The sequence below is a fragment of the Oreochromis niloticus genome, linkage group LG20 (assembly GCF_001858045.2).
Source record: "Oreochromis niloticus isolate F11D_XX linkage group LG20, O_niloticus_UMD_NMBU, whole genome shotgun sequence".
Lineage (NCBI taxonomy): Eukaryota > Metazoa > Chordata > Actinopteri > Cichliformes > Cichlidae > Oreochromis > Oreochromis niloticus.
Genome location: NC_031984.2, coordinates 24547140 through 24565776, shown reverse-complemented (window position 1 = coordinate 24565776; position 18637 = coordinate 24547140). Strand labels below are relative to the sequence as shown.

Below are 18637 nucleotides of genomic sequence, written 5' to 3'. Positions count from 1 at the left end.
TCACATGGGTGGAAAATCCAATGAGGTTAAAAAAAAGGTTAAAAAATGTTTCTGGCTGGTGGATTTTAATAAGCAACACTTGCCTTGGCTGACGAGGGGGGAAGTTGCTTTTAAACACTAGCGTTGTGCATACATTATCTGCTCTACAGCTGTTGCAGTGACTTGAGCTAAGAAAACTACTGCTTTTATCATACCAGTAACACATCTCTGCCCCAACTTCCACAACTGTGTTGCCCAAGGAAGCAGATTTCCAGGTTCTACCAGCTTATCTTGGAAGGTTCCCACTCCCAATAGTACTACAAGTAGAAGTGCAAGTTTTACTATTACTTTGAGTGCTACTCTGCTATTGCTGGTCCACATGGTTTTCACTTACTTGGCAGACTTTTAATAGTGATTGTGCTTCTCAGGATGAAGCAGATGAGGCTGAGAGTCCAGTAGAAAGTCCAGACGCTCCTCCAAGCTTCTCCAGGGTCATCTACATCTCAGGAGATAAGCAAGAGGTAACTTCATTATTGAATTTTGCATCCGACTATAGTTCTGGTTGGTACTTATATCAGTGATCCTGAATTCATGCTGAAAGCTTAATGGCTGCTAAATAAATTATTGGACATCACATAGTTTTATTGCTACAAGTTGGTATTTAAACGCCTATTAAAGTCAAGATTTCCCTTTTCAGCTTTTAAGTAGCACAGATGAGGAAACCTATCTACCTGACGAGGTGAGGATGTTTTAGCATTTTCTATTTAGCACACTGAATTCTCAATCAGATGTGGACTCACTTAAAATTTCTTGGAGATTATCCTACAGTTTTGTTGTAACACACAGCATAATTTGCTCTCTTTCTTCAGCCAATGATTTTTATTAAAGGAAACTCCTGGCAAGATCTCCACACTGACAGTCTTGGGTGTCCATTAGAAGGGGCAGGTTACACAAACTGTTACCCTCTACCACATTATGAGGGCAAGGACTCACTGTCTCATGGTAATCACAGAAAACTTTCTAAATACATATTTAATTAACTAAAACTATACAGTACACAAACTTGATAAAAAAGCAGAAGCTACTTTCAGCTGCTCTCTTATTCATAAGGGGTCACTGCATATAGATTTGGCAGATTTTTTAATGACAGATGTCCTTCTTCACACAACCCCCAAAAAGATTTGTGTGTCCTCCTTGATATGGAACAGGGGAACTTTTTGTTTGTTAGGTAAATTTGTAAACCACTATGCTATAGAGTCAACTTTTATTTTTCACTAAACCCTTTCATTTCATTCTTTACTTTCCCTCCCTCTTTTGCCAGACACAGAAAGCGAGGAAGACGTGGAGGAGAAGACTGAGGAGGTCCATGAGAGTCTGACAGAGACCTTGCCTCCACCTTCAGGCCCAAGTGGTCTGGTCATTTTTGGTCAGCAGGTGCAAAAGCACAGCTACGTCAGCGGCCTTATCATCATGATGGTAGAGTACAAATAATCATACTGGTTCATAAATGTGTTCTGTGCGGTCACTTTTTTTTTTTTTAGCAGCCACAACCAGTATCATCAGAACAGGTGAAGACATTAGGTATAGGTCACATTATGTTACAAGCAAAGATAAGGAGGATTTGCACATTAGCTATGACGGTTCAACCTTTAAAGAAACTGGTTTATTTGTTTTCTGAAACCACTTTTTTATACAGTTACAATACTTTAGACAACTACAAGGCTAATTTATATATCTATACTGTTTTATGAAGCTTTTTATTACAAATTCCCAGAGCCTACAGGTACAACCTTTATTTTCTACCAAGGTTATTATAGTTAACTGTAACTAAGATAAAAATTAAATCTAGATGTGAAAGGCGTTTTAGTTAGCTAAAATAAAATGAAAAACATGACTTTTGAAAAAAAAATATTTGAAAAAACTTGGAAAATTAACTGAAATAAAATAAAAAAAATATGGAGACTATATCTTAGTAGTATTTGTTAGTTTTCATACGAGTTTTATCATAAATTGTCTAATTAACTTTGACTAATTAACAGCTTACCAGTTGAAGCTAAAACAGCCATATTTGGGTGAAAGATTAGCAAGCAAACTTTGCATACTTAATAGCAGACTCACTATGGCGTTATGAAGCTAACTATTACTATAATTCACAACATTAACAATATTAGCTAATTCACCCTAAGCGGCTAAAAGCAGCTAAAGAAAACTAGCTAACATTAGAGGCTGTTTAAGTTGTTTTTGTTATGATATCCACTGCGTACAGATTTGGAGTATCACCTACAACAACTGGCTGACTTTCGCCATGCTTGTGTGGTCCTGTATAATTTGGATGATGAGAGACAGAAGGCGGTATGCCATGATGTCCGCCCCTTTCCTCGCCATCTATGGCACCGTGCTGGTGGTGCTGGGCTTCTTGAGCGGGCTCCGGCTGAGCCGGGCCGAGTTGTACCCGGGTCTGCCCCAGGCGGTCATAGTGGACTTTGACCTGAACAGCTATCACCCTGCACCCTGCGTCCACCTGGGAGCAAAGGTGAGCCATGACAGGGTCATAAGGAGCAGGAATGGACCTGATAAACTATTGTAATTTCCTTCTGTTATTCTCGCTTCCATTAAAAACAATAAAGCTGTATTTAGACCTAACTTAGCTTGTAGGTAGGTTATATTGTTTTTTGTGTGTGTTACCGTTCAATCATTTAAGAAACATGAGCCTTACTGTATATAGTAACCTTATGTACTTAGTAAAAATTACTCCTGTATAGTAGTTTGGCTTTTTTTGTACACATTTATTTTCTAAATAACTCTAATTCACTTTTTCTTCCTGACATCTATTTATCAGTGTGTTCATATATTCCATCTAAAGTTTATTACCATAAGGAAATTTGTGTTTTTTTAATCAGACAAGTCACTGAATTCAGTTTAAATCTTTCTTAAATAAGAATTTTCCAACAGGATCCACAGACTAGTGTACTTTGAAAACTTTTGACAGATTTTTTAAAATAATTTTTTGTTCCCAACACAGGTCGGCTTCAGTTTAATATTTACTAAGCACACAAACTTGTGTATTTTGTGTTTATGATAAACTATTTTCACTGCAGGTCTTCTACACCTTCAGCTTTTGGTTGATGTTTCGTCAGCAGCTGAAGGAGAGACAGGAGGGGCAGAGCATGAAGGCAGAATCTCTGGATGAAGTCAAAGTCGTGCCACGTAATTTATCTTTTCATTGATTTTCTCGAGATCATATGTCAGAAGATGTTGGAGTAATGTAACTCCTACCTGGGCACTAATGAAAATCATCCTGACATCAACAAGACAAGTTTAATCATCAAGCTGTCCCTGTAATGCTCTCCCTTACCTCCTCCTCTTTCTCACTGTGTTTCTGCCTCCTTGTTTTGCGCCTTGCCAGCGGAGGAAAATCAACCATCTCCTCTGGTAGCGAAACTGATCTCAGGTGTAAAGGGGTTGCTGGTGAAGTACTGGATCCTCTTCTGCTGCTCTATGTTCTTTGTGGTCAGCTTCTCTGGAAAGGTATCTAATGACAGACTTAAGCATCGTAGCACTGGCTAAGGCAGATTTTTACTGACAGAGGCCCTAAATATCACAGGAAAATTTTTTGCTTTACTTCTCAATATGCTTTTTGCATTCTCATTACATGTAGTGCCCAGTGCTCACCAGATACTGGCTGTGAGCACTCTAGCTAGTATGGTTATTGTAAGAACGCATCTTGCTGCTGTGGGTCAGCCCATGGTGCCACGTACGGCAACGTACAGCAGCCTTAGTAATGCTCGACTAACACAGCCGTGAGATGAAAGTCCCAGTTACATCCAGTAAAAATGAAGATGTTGTTACAGCGGCTTTCAGTAAAGGCTGCATAATCTTAATCTGCAGACATAGTCACAGAGAGTCTGTCTGTGGTCAGTGAGGGAGCTGAACCAGCGCTTCCAGTCACCTTTGCAACTGCAACTCCTCCGACTTCCCTGAACATCAGTGCACTCTCACCTCGTCCTTGAATGCACTGAAAATGCACCATAGTGTATCATTATAAAGGACAGCCTTTCTCTATAAGTCGGATATAATGCAAACAAAAATGTATTGCAAAAAGAGTTTTGCAAAAATACTTTCAAACTGATCTTTAGGAGCCTCTGTATGGTCAAAAACGAATATTATTATGATTAGTAGTAGTAGTAGAAGTAATAGGTGTAAAAGTAGTATTATTGTTATTCTTGTTGTTGTTTTTTCACATATATTTCCTTCTTCAGTACTGTTGAATATCAGCACGTGTTTTGTTGGCTGCTAGTAAAACCTTATTTACGAAAAAGAAGATGAAAATGCTCCTTCGTATAGTCCCACAAGTCACTGGATCCTGCTGTTTCTATAACCTCAGTCAGAATTGTTTCCGAGACGTGCAAATAATAAGTAAATACTATTGTTTCATTCATTGTATCATGTTTCACTCATTCAGGTGGTCGTATACAAAATCCTCTACATTGTCCTCTTCCTCTTCTGTGTTGTTCTCTACCAGGTTAGTAACTTAGTTTTCTAAGTAGACTTATAGTAGACTTAGTAGACTTATATCAGAGTATAGTTACTCAGCTCACAAAATACCCTTGTGTGTGTACATATATATATATATATATAGTAGATGAAAGAGGGAAATGAGATTTTGAAATGGGTCACTAAGTGGAAAGGAAATCCACTTTTATAGTTAAAATGTTGTTGCAGAACACATAAAGCCAATATATTTTAGGTTCATCTTACACTGTAATGTGTTGACTCCTAAACTAACGTCAGTGAACCATTCAGCTGTTGTTTGTGCATAAAAATGTTCGCAGTGGGTGTAGATCTTATATAAAATGTAGAAAAAGCTCACAAAGACAGACTGTGTACTCTTCATCCATACTCTTTTCCAGTTAAAAGTATTGATTATGACTAATAAGCACATACACAGCCACTTTTTTTGCTCCAGTTTTGCTGTTTTTTTCTTGCCCATATTATGTTTCTGCTGACCTTTTAGAAAGACGGTAGGCACTTACAGGAAGGCCTAATGGCTTTGGAGATGACATGTCTATTTAGACAACATCAGCAACGCCCCGGTGTTTTACATACCAAGGCGATTCGAGGGATAAATGCAACGCTGTCATTTATAATGAAGATCTAATTTGGCTGCTCTGAACTATTTTGTTTAATTTTTTATATATATATATATTTATTTATTGTCCAGGTACACCCTGGACAGACTGGCAACCTGTCCAAGATGTACCCTGACTCTCGCCCTATGGTGGCTGGAATAGGCTCCATCTTACCCTGAAAAGGATAAGGGGAAGAGGATCGATGGATGGATATTTAATTGATTATTATAAGACCTACAGGAGAAATTATACACTGTGTTTTTTCTCTCAGATTCGTTATGACGTGTGGCGTCGACTCCTGAAGACGTTCTGGGCAGTGGTTGTTGGTTACTCCATGGTGGTGTTGATAGCCATCTACATGTACCAGTTCAGAAGTGTGTCTGGGCTATTCAGACAAATCATGGGGATGTCAGAGGAAGGGTGAGTCTCATACAGTGTCGTGCTGAAGTCTTTAGAAACTTCTTGATTCTATATATTTTGTTAGGCAAATGGGATAATAGATGCTGCAATTTATGGAAACATGTGCAAGCACATATGTAAATACAGTAAAAGTCTCGGACGTGCTGAAACACTATCCGCTCAAAACACGTGAGGGCTATAGGTTTGAGGCAGCTGTCGGGGGTTGGGGGGGCCTCTGGCATTTGTAGCTGTTGAGGGCTTGGATGCCTCTCCACACCTTCTGACAGCTGGTCTGTGAGGAAGTCCTCTTTCCTCTTCCTGTAGGCCTCCTTGGCCTGTTTGATGCCTCTCCTTAGGTTGGCTCTGGCAGTGTTGTACAGAGAGCTGTCCCTCAGCCTGAAGGCGGAATTACTAGTTTTGATCAGAGCCTGTACTTCACCCATCATTCAGAGTTTTTGGTTAGGAAAAACCTGGATGGTTTTGGTCACTGTCATATTCTCTACCCAACACTTGATGTAGAAAAGAATAGATTGAGTTTTTGCATAGTTATGTGTAGACACGACACTGGTTTATACCTTGAGTTTGGTCCTTTTTATGTTTGAATGATTCATAGGTTAGTGGCTTAATAAAGAGAAAATGTTCCTCTGAAATGGTCAGGTACAATCAATGGACTAAAAATGAGTGAAAAAGCAGGCAATGTCCAAAGAAAAGCACTTAAAGACCTTGAGAAAGCCTGGAGAGCTATTGCTCAAGAGCACTTTAAAACATTGCAAGAAGGCCTGACTCCTAGGAAGCAAAATATAAAGAAATGAGGGGTGTAGACTCGAGTCTTTTGTCTAGTACTATATACCCGTGTTATAACACGAGTATATAGTACATATAAATATATATATATATATATATATATATATATATATATATACAGTGTTGGGACTAACGCGTTATTAAGTAACGCGTTACAGTAACTACGTTATTATTGTGGTAACGAGCACGGTAACTAGTTATTATGCCAAAACCAGGAACGCGTTACTCGTTACTGGGATTTAGATAGGCTCGTTACTCGTTACTTCGTGTGGTGGATATCGCGGAGCTTCCACAGATTCAATAACATTAGCAAGTGGTGGAGGCCAGCAGGTGGATGAAGGAGAAGGGAGGCAAGAGGAGAGACCCGAAGCGGCCGCCGGTCCGCGTGTCAGGTGAACTGAACTTCAGGTAAGAAGTTACGACCTGCAGTCTATCGGAGTCAGATATAAACCAAGTTTAGGTGGAGTTTATTTTCGTTATGCTGACATTTTCGTACTGCGTGCTAGCTAGCATGACGGAGTTTCTATACAGCTGGGTGGGTGCTATGTTACTGATGTTGAACTTTATTTTGTTCATACGGTTAATTATTAGAGTTGCCAACCATCCCGTAAAAAACAGAATCGTCTCGTATTCAGAGAAAATATTACGCGTTTCGTACTGAGGTGAAAAGGAACACAGTTTGTCCCGGACTTCAGCTACAATGAAAAAGACACGAAGCTGAAGCTGCACAGCTGCCTCTTCTTCTCTCATTCTCTCCCCTCCCTCTCCTGTTTCTACTTCAATCATGAAACTGATCAATGATCAGCTGATCGGCTTTTCTCTCTTGTTTATTTATCGCCCACTTTGCGCCAGAAAGAGGAAACCAGCGGATGTCGCGTTAAACAACAGCAGCACGTTTAAGCTTGATCAGCTGTTGTTAGAATTTATTTAATATTAATTGCTAGTATCAGCTGATGTTTGCTGGAGCCACAGCTGTAAAGCTGCTGGTCATGATATCGGTTTGGTTATCTGGTGAGAGGGAAACATGCAGATGAAACCAGGAGATGTCCTTACTGAATCATCAGAGCTGAACAGGTGATGGAGAAACAGGTTTACCTTTTAGGTCACATGAATGAGTTGAAGGGAAGTTATGAACTGTTTCTGAGAGACAAATAACACCAGGATCCTTTTCTATGTAGCTGACAGCTGGTAACTGTGCAGGGGCAGGTCTAGCAAAGTGTTGCCAGGGGGCCAGGTAGGGCATTAACAGGGAAAGGGGGGCACAATGAAATACTTTTCTTTATTATTCTCATTTAAAATGTCTCGCTTTTAAAAAAATAATTATCTGAGTCTTACAACAAACGATTGATAGATTGATACATATATACCATCAGAACAGTGTACATCACTGTCACAACAGTGTTTATTTTCATTCAAAGGCTTTATGATTTTTCGTATAATGGTGGGCCGGTCTCTAGTCAAAATGCCCGGGACGATTTTTTTGTCCCAGTCCAGCTCTGTATGCAGCTCATCTGCAGTCTGGTGTTACCTACATCTTCCTATTCAGAAGGCAGAATTTCCGAGTTCTGAGTACAATCAAAAGCACCACGACTGCAGTTTTTGTGTTGGATGTAAAAAGCAGGCTAGAATCATGGCGGCGGTCAACGACGGTCCAGGCGTGGGATTTCTCTCGTGGAAATGTGCACATTATTTTTTCCTTTCTGTTGGTAGGTGGCACAGTGCACTTGTGGCAAGTAAGCAAGCTAGAAGACTGGGAACCTTGCTGAGTATCCAGTTACGGAAGCAACACATTAACAAGAGAATTCTGAGTAAAACCAAAGTTACTTTCCCTAGTAACTAGTTACTTTGAAAGTAACGAGTAACTTGAAGTAACTGAGTTACTTTTTTAGAGAAGTAACTAGTAATGTAACTAAGTTACTAATTTAAAGTAACTTACCCAACACTGTATATATATATATATATATAATATATATATATATTTAATTTGTCTTTGTAGCAGACTTGGCTATTTGTTATAAGGTTGTGTGTTTTTCTCCCGTGTGATTATCCAGTCTTCGTGACCTGGGTCTGGAACGGTACGACACAGTGGAGCTTTTTGCACGCATTCTGCTTCCTGCTACGTTCCTTTTGGCTTGTATCCTCCAGCTTCATTATTTTAACTCTGACTTTCTGACTCTCACTGACCTGGACAACGTACCTGTCAGAGAGACTTCCAGGTGAGACAGCAGGAATGTGTGCAGGGAGAGATTCTGCTCAGAAAAACATTCTGTTGTTTTGACATCGATATGAACAAGGAGATGTGGAGCGTTATATTAAAAGAAACTTAAACTAATGAGGCAGTCATGCATGTCAAAACAGGATAAATCTACTTAAAAAATACATAATTTTTATTATATTTTAAAAGTAATTATAGGTTTCCCCCTCTCTAGATAAATGAAATAACATTTTTTGTGGCTTTTTTGTATGAGGTGCAATAAAAAAGCTCTATGACTCCTTGAAAACACCTTAACAGATTTAAATTCTTCCCTTCAGGGTTGTCTCCCTGCGCACCTGAGCCATAGTTCAATTGTAGCCAGAGACCTAACTCATTACCACGAATGATACTTGATGTAAAAGTCAGGTCAGTTTGGCACAGAAGTTAATGATTGTGTTCTGCAAGATTTTGAGGTTCAAGGTGAAATGACAGCTGCTCAAGTGCTACTCGTCATAAGAGGATGTTAAAATTGTAGCATCACTGGGTACAGTCAGAAGATGCACAACGACACAACTTTGAAGGGGAGTTTTTAGTTTTTTAGTTTATTTTTGTTAAAGGAAATTTTGATAAGTCTTATGAAATGTTTATCTCCTGGTTGCCTACTGACTATACTACATACTCTATGTGTCTCATTTGTCCTTTTCTTCGTACAGAGAGGAAGAGCTCATGAATTCAGTCAATGAGATATCTGACTCGTAAGTGTAGCAATTATCCTATTATAAATTTTTCATTGTACTCTCAGTCCAAATACTTTGATAGTTTGTACAAAGATCCACCAAAATTGACTGCATCTCACACGGCTCATTCACTGCCTGTGGATAAAATCTGCATTTGAATCAAAATGAACTTTCTTTATGTGGTGAGAACATTAGATTATGTTTCAGTTACATGAAAATATTAAAAGTCGGGCAATAAAAAAATAGTCTCTGGCTGTGCTTTGAGGTAACTGAAATATTACAAGCATTCTCATTATTCTCATTTTGTCCCAGCATTAAAGAAAACATTCAAAAGCTCCAGAAAAGGTAAAACTCTTCATTGTTGATTTTAAAATTATTAGCTTCATTCTGTATTGTATTAATTTTGAATATAATTTGTTTGGATGAAAAGTTACTTCCTATACTTGGATATATAACAACCTGTAAAACTGCCAATGGATTTGTTACTGAATTCCTAAAGTTTTTTTAGTCAGATTTTCTTTAAATGAAACACGCTCATTGTGGTTGGCAGGCTTGTGAAGGAGCAGATGGGAAATGGTAAAAGTCAGGAGACTCTGGCCAGCGTTGGACAGCAAAGCTCCTCAGAAAAAGGAGCAGAAGAGCAGGAGGAGGAGACAGGAGAAGGTAACTGGGAAAATAAATATTAACGGGACTATAAAATAACAGTATCTGTAACAATAATGTTTTTCATTAACAAGCCGGCACAGGTTGTTGTTGTTTTTTATGGGTGAAAATCATGAATTTTAGGTAGAATTTTACTCTTCGTTGGCTTCCTTTAACACATGCAAACATTACTTTTTCAGTTTAGAGCATTTGGAGTCTATTCACATGTTGTGATGTTTCCTCTTCAGATAACTGAGATTGTACTGTTACTGTCTGCGGCTGCAGCATTGATATAATCCAGTGTTAATGATCAAATTCTGTCTGATGCCCTTTCCTACCCTTGGTATCATCTCCTCTTCTTAGAAACAGTGCACAGCAGCAGTGAGGACAAGTGGATTGTGATTGTGGATCGGGCGAGCCTGCTGCTCATCCAGGGTCTGTTGGGGCTTCAAAGGCTCCAGGACCTGAGCTGGAGGCTGATGGAGCTCCACAGCCTCAAAATTGTGTCGTCTGGCATCATCTGGGTCTCGCTGCAAGAGGTGGGATGTTGGCTCTGATCATGTATGCATAAATTCTATAGGTGTGTAAATACAAGTTATTAAAGCAGCAACAAAAAAATATGCCCAACAGTATTGATTTACTTAGTGCTGATGTTGATGATCATCAAAAAGGGGTACATTTAATCTCCAGCTTTTCTTCTTCTCTGTACATAAATATGTTAATATATTTTAGAAACAGAAATTGTGACTTTCATTTGCACAGGTTTCACTGATGAACTTGCTTTTCCTGGTTCTGTGGGCATTTGCACTCCCGTTCCCACGGTTACGACCTTTAGCATCCAGCATCTCTGCTGTGTGGGCATGCGTCATGGTGGTGTGCAAGATGTTTTACCAGCTCAAAGTCATCAAACCTCTTGATTACTCCTCTAACTGCACTGCTGTGAGTTTTATGTATTTATAAGTCTCTGGAGGTTGGATTAAGTGGCTCGTTTCTGTGTTATTGGGGTTTTTTGCGCTTGTATTCTGTGGTAGTGCAGTTATACTCACCTCACAGCAAGAAGGTTCTGTGGTCAAACCTGCTAATGCATAATAAGTTAATTTGTGATTGTAACTGCCACTGTGCCACTCAGGATTGTAGTTATGTGGGATGCTATTTCTTCTAGTATGCACAAACATTACAAACTTCAGTCACATGGTCCTGATGTCATCTCTCATACTGAGGCACAAACAGGCTTTGATAATGAGTCTGACTACCTTGTCCAGGGTTTTCTTCCCTCCAACAGCTCGGGCCTGGATGATGGAGCAGAGCTGAAGGGAAACATGGTGGAGTTGCTGAGGAGGTCTATTCTCTACATCGAGCCTGTTGACCCTGTCTACTGGTGTGGAGCACTGCGCAAGTGTGAGGGCAGGATCCTCCCCTGTCTCAGGGTGAGCTGATACATGTCAAAGTTTGGTATCTTAAAAAAACTGTGCTGTTTCCAACATTTAGAAAAGAGTGCGCCTGCTTTTAAAAGCTCCTTTAAAGTCGATTACTAGTCATGAAACTTCATTAGGGCAAAAATCTTTAGGAAATTTAGATTTCAGTTACTTGCAGTAGTTTTGTTTAGAGAAAATAATACTTTGATTTGCATACTATTATTATAGCGTTAAAATAATTGTTGTTTTTGTTTTTTTTACTGTGGTAGAACCATCTGATGGTCCTGGGTCTGCTGGTATTTGAGTCTACTGTCCACCGCCACCAGCTCTACTTTCGTCTCCATAACAGCCTGAAGCCTCCACCCTTCAGCATTATCTTCCAAGGCATCACCAGGCAGCACCTGGACCATGGCATCCTGCCATGCATCAAGTACTTCATCAACTTCTTTTTCTACAAATTTGGACTCGAGGTACTTTTTCAGGCCTGCAGTTTTCATTCTGTGTCTCTTTAATTGAAAGTGCACATCTCTGACTTCTTACCATGCTTGTACTGCTTCTTAGATCAGTTTAATCGTTGCAGTCAATGTGATTGGTCAGAGGATGGATTTCTACGCCCTGCTCCATTCCTGCGCCTTACTAGCCGTCCTGTCTCGGCGACGCAGGAAGGCGATTGGTGAAGTGTGGTCTAAATACTGCACGTTTACAGCGGGCCTCATGGTGCTGCAGTATCTGCTCTGCATCGGCATCCCTCCTGCTTTCTGTGTTGGTAAGGATGTTTCTACTAGTTTGTAGCAGTTTTGCTTCCATTTCTTGAAAAAAGAAATATAAATAAACTTTCTAAGATAAAAAATGTAATCACCTAATCACTTAAAAGGAAATATAAATATATATAAATGAAAATAATCTGTGCTTTGCCTTTTATTCCATTTGGTTGGTAGATTACCCCTGGAGAACAGCTGTTCACCCTTTGTCTTCTAATGTGATTAAGTGGTTTTACATGCCGGACTTTGCCATGAGACCCAATCCTTTATTCATATTCTGTGAGTTGATCTTCCAAGTTCTTATTTTGTTGATCTTCTTTTCCTGTTCTGTAATTCCCTGTGTCCATAAAACGTCTTCTGACTCCCATTTCTGTCCTTTTCCGTCTGCAGATGACTACCTCCTGCTGCTCTGCTCGTCTCTGCAGTGGCACGTGTTTGAGGAGGAGAACCGAGCAGCAGTGCGACTGCTGGCCGGGGACAATGTCGAGATCAGCCGCAGTTTGGATCCTTGCTCCTTCAACCAGTTCATACCTGTTGACAACTTTCTTCACTGCAGGTCAGAAAGTATGATTCTTAATTGTTGTAGGGTTGATATGTCTGTTATCAGTATACTGACAATATGTAAATCTATTGTTCAGTTTATTTTCTTCTTATCTTTAACATGACTCACCCTCAAAATCTAAATTTAGTGCTGATCAGAGCAGGAAATAGCCTGAACTCCATAATCCAGCACTCTCATCAAACCGCTTCTTGTATTGTGGGTTAAACTGTATATGGAGAGTTGGGAGCCCATCACTCTGGTCTGTGGTCATTTTAGGAGCATTAAAGGGTTGAATTAGATTATTAATTTATGTGTGTCTCATTTCCAGGAACTTTTGTTAATGGGCTTTATTTTGGTCTCCAGATTTCTTGCTGTCTGCAAAATATATTTCTGAAAATTCTCAGACAAAACCAAAAACTTTCCATGTGGAAAACACATTTGGAATTATTAATTCATGTACAATTGTACAATTTTGCAAAATAAAGACAAGAAAATCGACTCCCTGGCAGCTTAGAAGATTGCAGATACAAGTGGCAGAATCAAGCTGGCCTGTCCCTTAGTGATAGGTTTCAGGCATTCAGGGGCTCAGAGTAGAGCTGCTATTCCTCCACATTGAAAGGAGCCAGCTGAGGTGGTTCAGGCATCTGACAAGGATGCTTTTTGGTGCCTCCTGGATGAGGTGTTTTCCCCTACCGTGAGCAGGCTCCAAGGTAGACCCAGGACACGCTGGAGAGATTATCTCTCTGAGTTGGGCTGGGAATGCCTCGATGTTCTTCTGGATGAACTGAAGAAGATGGCTTGAAAGAGGAAGGTATGGGCTTCTCTGCTTATGCTGCTGCCCCCAGGACTCAGTGCCGTGTATGCAGAAGAAGTCTGAATTTTCTGATTATGATGGCTACAAAATACATGAAAGTAGATTGAACTGTTTGTCCTACTACTCTTTGAACAAGTTCAGATTTAATCTAAATGATTGTCCTTCTTCTTGCTCTGCACCGTTCTCTCACACGCACCCTTCCTGCTCCTCTTCTCTGATTGTTTTAATCCAACTAACCATCAACTCACCCCTGCCACCTATATTATTGATTAATTAATTCCCTATTTGTAAAATTGCAAGCAAGCCACATGAGCAAAGATTTTGAGGCTCGGGCTCCTTTGTTTCAACACACATTAGGGACAACAAAATTAATATTCATATCTCAACTTTTGGGCTATTCGCAGAGGACTGATCGCCTACTCAGAGGGAACACCCTTTTAAAACCCCGTCTGCCAGCTTAAGAAATAAAGCCGTCATCACACATGTACTTTGGACAATGCTGGAAGATTTGATTCAGTTCGATTCAATGGAGCTGCCAGAAAAGTGTGCACAGAAGGCAGGAAGCCTGATTTTGACTTACTGTAAATTCACCAGACAGACTTTGTACTAAAGAGCTAGCAGGTTAATGACGGATAAAAGAAAGAACTTGCTTATTTGTTTACACATAATAACACCACATCATGTTCCATTATGTTGATGTGCGTGAGTGATGTCAGTGGCCACAGGGAGCATCTGAGCATCTGAGCATCTTCCAGACAGAAGCAACATTTAGTAAAGAGCTCATGATTTTTATTAAACATATAAACAGAAAACAAAACATAAATCAATGAATCCTCCCCTGTCTGTTCACATCCATGCATTTATTCATTGTACTACAACTGCACTGAAAACTTTCTTATTGTCTACAGTGCAAGTATTAGTGTTATTACTAACTCTGTTTAGGCATGTAGTGTTCCCATGCTTAACTGCAGTAATTTTGTAAGTTACTATTAAATGTCCTTGTTTCCTTGATGAGCTGAAAAGCCTGAAAATATAGAATACAAAATCTCTAATTTTCCCAGTCAAAATTTTATACGCAAGGAAACAACACAGACGAACCAGCAACTAACAGAGGCAGACACAAGGCTTAAATACACAGAGGGATAACGAGGGAATGAGACACAGAAGGAGGGCACAGCTGGGAGTAATCAGACATGACGGGACAGGGGAAATGTAAACTGAACACACTGACATCAGACACGGACCTTCAGAGTAAAACAGGAAACTCACACACGCAAAGACACAGACTCAGAGACGTAGTCACAGACCTGACTACATTAGAGGGGAAACACAGAACCAAAATGTAAGAATAAACAAAGATACATCAAGAAATCAAAGATTAATGATACAGAACAGAAACACTGGGTCACAGACCCAGGACCGTGACAGAAATGATGCAAACCTTTAACAGTTTTCATCCAAATTTCTTTTTTTATTTACTCTTTCTACAAAATTTAAAAAACATTCTCTCAAACATTTGAAAAAGTAAGAAATGCATTCAATTAAATCCATAAAATAACATCATAAGCCTGTACAGTAAATAAGGATAGCATGCACTTTAATAATAATTTATTTGCTTTATCTTAATGTAAATACAGAGAAAGATGAAACTACTTGAAGAGTTTTAAATATGTGCTTTCCAAGATTATTATAGTTTGCTAAAACTAAAGTAAAAACTGGAATTAGAAGTGATTTTTTTTTTTGATTAACTTAAATAAAAATAGAAACTAGACTCTTGAAAGATATCAAAACTAACTAAAACATTTTGTGAACTTGGAAATCAAATTAAAATAAAATAAAAAAATATTGGAAGTTTTTGTTAGTTTTTGTTAGTTTGATATAATTGATAATTTGATTTTATCACAACTGGCCTAATGAGGCATTCATGGATGTGTTTATTGGGAACCTGGATGTCTGTAAGACTGTGAGTCAGTGTTTTTATTGTATTACCTGTACTGATTTGCCTAAATCCTGCCTCTAAAATATGCCCTCCTCTATGTGGAGTCTAAAAATAAAAACTAATAGAAAATACCATCTAGATTAACTCTAGTGCTTACATATTTTTTTTATAGTGACGCTTTAGCATTGTAATGTTTTGGCAGTATGGTTTGCTTTCTTTTTAAACTGGAGATGTGGTCTGTGTTTTGTCCTCAGGTGCTATCTTGATATGGTGAAGGTGTTTGTTTTCAGCTACTTCTTTTGGCTGGTGCTTTGTCTCATTTTCATCACTGGCACGACGCGCATCAACATCTTCTGTCTCGGCTACCTGGTGGCCTGTTTCTACTTTATGCTGTTTGGAGGCAGCGTGCTGATGCGGCCAGTCAGATACATCCTGCGGCTGTGGGACTGGCTCATTGGGTACACCTGCTTTGTGATCGCCATGAAGAACCTGCTGTCTGTAAGCGACCATACCATAAAGAAGTTCAGAAGTTGTGTACAGAATAATTTAAGACATGCAGCTATTTATTTTTTAATCACGCATTACTGATGAACGCTTCTTTTTGCCTTTCTTTCAGCTGGGTTCTTGTGCCTACCTGGACAGCCTGGTGAAGAACAGCTGCTGGCTGATTCAGGCGTTTAGCATGTTCTGCACCATCAAAGGTTATGATGTCCGTAAGTGTCTGTAACAAGGATATTTAGTCATGATTTGTGTTAGGGAGAAAAGAATGTGCCAGAATTTTCGATGGGATATTTACACTCAAAGCCACTTTATTAGGTACGCCTGTTCAACTGCTCATTAATGCAAATATCTAATCAGCCAATCACATTGCAGCAACTCAATGCATGACCTGCTGAAGTTCAAACTGAGAACTAGTTTGGTTATGAAATTGTCACAGTGCTGAAACAATAATTATAAGCATCATTAAAAAAAGAAAAAAACAACAACAGAAAAACATGATGGAAAATGAGAGTTTTTATGTTGACATTTAACATTTTTTAGATGTTTAACAACTCTTTTTTACAGTTTTTTATAGTTGCACTTTATTTGGCAGGTTAAAATGATCATTTTAATTAGCCAAAATAAAGCAGAACTAAATATCCACTGGTATACATTAAAATATATTAAAATTAAAATCAAAGTCATTATTCTATCAAACAGAGGATGCAGAAACGTTTTCTGTCATTTAAAAGTTTGTTAAAATCTGCTGTAAATTCTTCAGACATATTTCTCCTCCCCTGTGTGCCTTTCAGCTGATCCTGATGATGAATGTGAGCTGCCTGCAGGTGAAGCCGGCATCGTCTGGGATGCGATCTGTTTCACTGTCCTCTTGGCACAAAGGAGGGTCTTCCTCAGCTACTATTTCCTCTATGTGGTGTCTGACCTCAAGTCTTCTAAGATATTGGCCTCTAGGTCAGTGCTTCACTTTCAGGTTTAGCTCTATAACATACAGTAGTCTTACAACTTTACACATAAGGTTAGTGAGCGGTTTGAAAACTTGAAAGTTTGATATGTTTTGTTAGATAAATCTAGCTTGAGTGTAACACTTAAAATATAAAAGAAAACCAAAGACACAAGAATTCATGAGAAAGCACTCACAGCTGTTTACGATAGGGTTTTTGGTAGCTCTCTCTTTCATGGATAACTCATTACACAGAATTCCTAATAATAATTTCAAGTAATTTTCCTGGAAAGAACAACGTGATTTGGTCCTGACTGCATGAAAATGTATTTCTGCATGTTTGTGAGTTGCTGTGAGTTTACTAAGGCTGTCAAGGCTTTGCTAGAATGACCAAACTACAGTTTATTTCTTCTGTTTTTTCTGTTCTGTTTTTACAACATAGTAGCTGTAAAAAGACATCACTAATCTCTTAGTCTAACTCATTTTACATGGTGGGTCACATTTAACCCACTTTCATGCTGAGAGGGCCAGACCAGTGAAACTTTCTTTCCTTTGTGTTTGTATACAGAAGTTTATTTGCACATTTAATTGCTGAAATATCTCAATATAAGAAAAAGAGCAGTTTCAACGGTATGTCTCAGTTTTACTGAGAAGTGTCTACTAAATGAAGGAAATCTGTTGCCAAGACTCTTTAGACTTAAATTGTAAGAAATAAATGTGTAAATCATTGCCCAGACTGTCCTGTAATAATTGGACCGCACTGGAGTCTGAGCTGGGCCAGTTTTGTCATGCATTTTGGGCCTTATGTTTGACACACCTGCTTTAGAGTCACAATGTAAACTTAGCATGTTAATGTAAAAACAAACAAAGTAAAAGGTAACGCAGCAGTTAATGTCCCTGTCCATCTCGACCTTGAAGGGGTGCTGAATTGTTTGAGGCCAAAGTGAAAAAACAGGTAGCAGCCCGACTGGAGATGGAGAAGAAATCAGTGGAGACGCTGAAGAAACAGTAAGAACACTTACACTGAAACCATTAATGGATCAGGTTTACAGTAAAGACCATCACACTTCCCCTCTTCCTAAGCAGCAAGTTATAAACTAACCTTTCAGCCTTCTTCCTATAGATTCAAGATTCAAAGTGTTTATTGTCATGTGTCCAAAGAAAAAATGCATTTCTCTGTGCAATGAAATTCTTTCTTTGCTGTCCACCTTTCTTCTCCACCTCCATAGGATGGAGAAGATCAAATCTAAACAGAAGGGTCGACCTGCAGCACCAGAAGGACCTTCTGCTGATCAGGAGCAGGTGACACCTGGTAACACAAGTGACTCTTTTTCAGTTTCTAATGTTAGCAAGAAAAACAGGCCAAACTCATACAGTAGAGAGAGTATGGTGAGGGATTTTTGAGGAGGGGGTTTAGTGTGCTTGTCTTTTTCTCTGTGATGGATGTGTTTACTTTATGGAAGCCGGTAAATATCATCAACACATAAACAAAACGAACTGTAAATTCCAGGTGATGACGAGAAGGCAAAGAGAGACGCAGGAAAATGGTGGAAGCCCTGGGTCTCTCAGCCTGGAGGTGAGCAGGAGCCTTAAACAGTGTGAAAGAATGAGAGTATGGCAGAGGAAAGAGTGAAGACAATGCTGTTTCCTATCATTGGGTTGTGTGCTTCACTTCTTTTTTTGATTGACTGATTTTTATTGATTAGCATACAGAATACAAAATAAAGATTACCAAAAAGCAAAAAAATCATGAGACAAGGCTAATCAAAGGGTATTGGCTGAAGCATTTGCTTATTATGCCAACCCTTTTAACAAAAAATCTTTTGCATGCAGCTCCTGTAC

The 18637-nt window shown here is 39.1% G+C and overlaps 1 protein-coding gene across 1 annotated transcript in view; it reads left to right on the top strand.

The window, feature by feature from the left end:
* The first annotated feature begins 4 nt into the window (after positions 1–4).
* The window catches only part of si:dkey-11f4.7 (piezo-type mechanosensitive ion channel component 2), a 30504-nt gene continuing 11871 nt past the window's right edge, over positions 5–18637 (top strand). Inside the window, exons 1-26 of the mRNA XM_025901537.1 lie at positions 5–25; positions 408–500; positions 849–981; positions 1301–1455; positions 2246–2512; positions 3078–3186; positions 3386–3507; positions 4442–4501; positions 5380–5528; positions 8363–8527; positions 9219–9260; positions 9555–9587; positions 9793–9905; positions 10248–10423; positions 10647–10823; positions 11147–11311; positions 11569–11769; positions 11861–12065; positions 12238–12339; positions 12451–12616; positions 15609–15852; positions 15971–16067; positions 16647–16806; positions 17714–17803; positions 18025–18107; positions 18306–18371. Coding sequence (XP_025757322.1) covers positions 5–25; positions 408–500; positions 849–981; positions 1301–1455; positions 2246–2512; positions 3078–3186; positions 3386–3507; positions 4442–4501; positions 5380–5528; positions 8363–8527; positions 9219–9260; positions 9555–9587; positions 9793–9905; positions 10248–10423; positions 10647–10823; positions 11147–11311; positions 11569–11769; positions 11861–12065; positions 12238–12339; positions 12451–12616; positions 15609–15852; positions 15971–16067; positions 16647–16806; positions 17714–17803; positions 18025–18107; positions 18306–18371 — 3394 coding nt within the window. The remainder of the gene's footprint in view (positions 26–407; positions 501–848; positions 982–1300; positions 1456–2245; positions 2513–3077; positions 3187–3385; positions 3508–4441; positions 4502–5379; positions 5529–8362; positions 8528–9218; positions 9261–9554; positions 9588–9792; positions 9906–10247; positions 10424–10646; positions 10824–11146; positions 11312–11568; positions 11770–11860; positions 12066–12237; positions 12340–12450; positions 12617–15608; positions 15853–15970; positions 16068–16646; positions 16807–17713; positions 17804–18024; positions 18108–18305; positions 18372–18637) is intronic.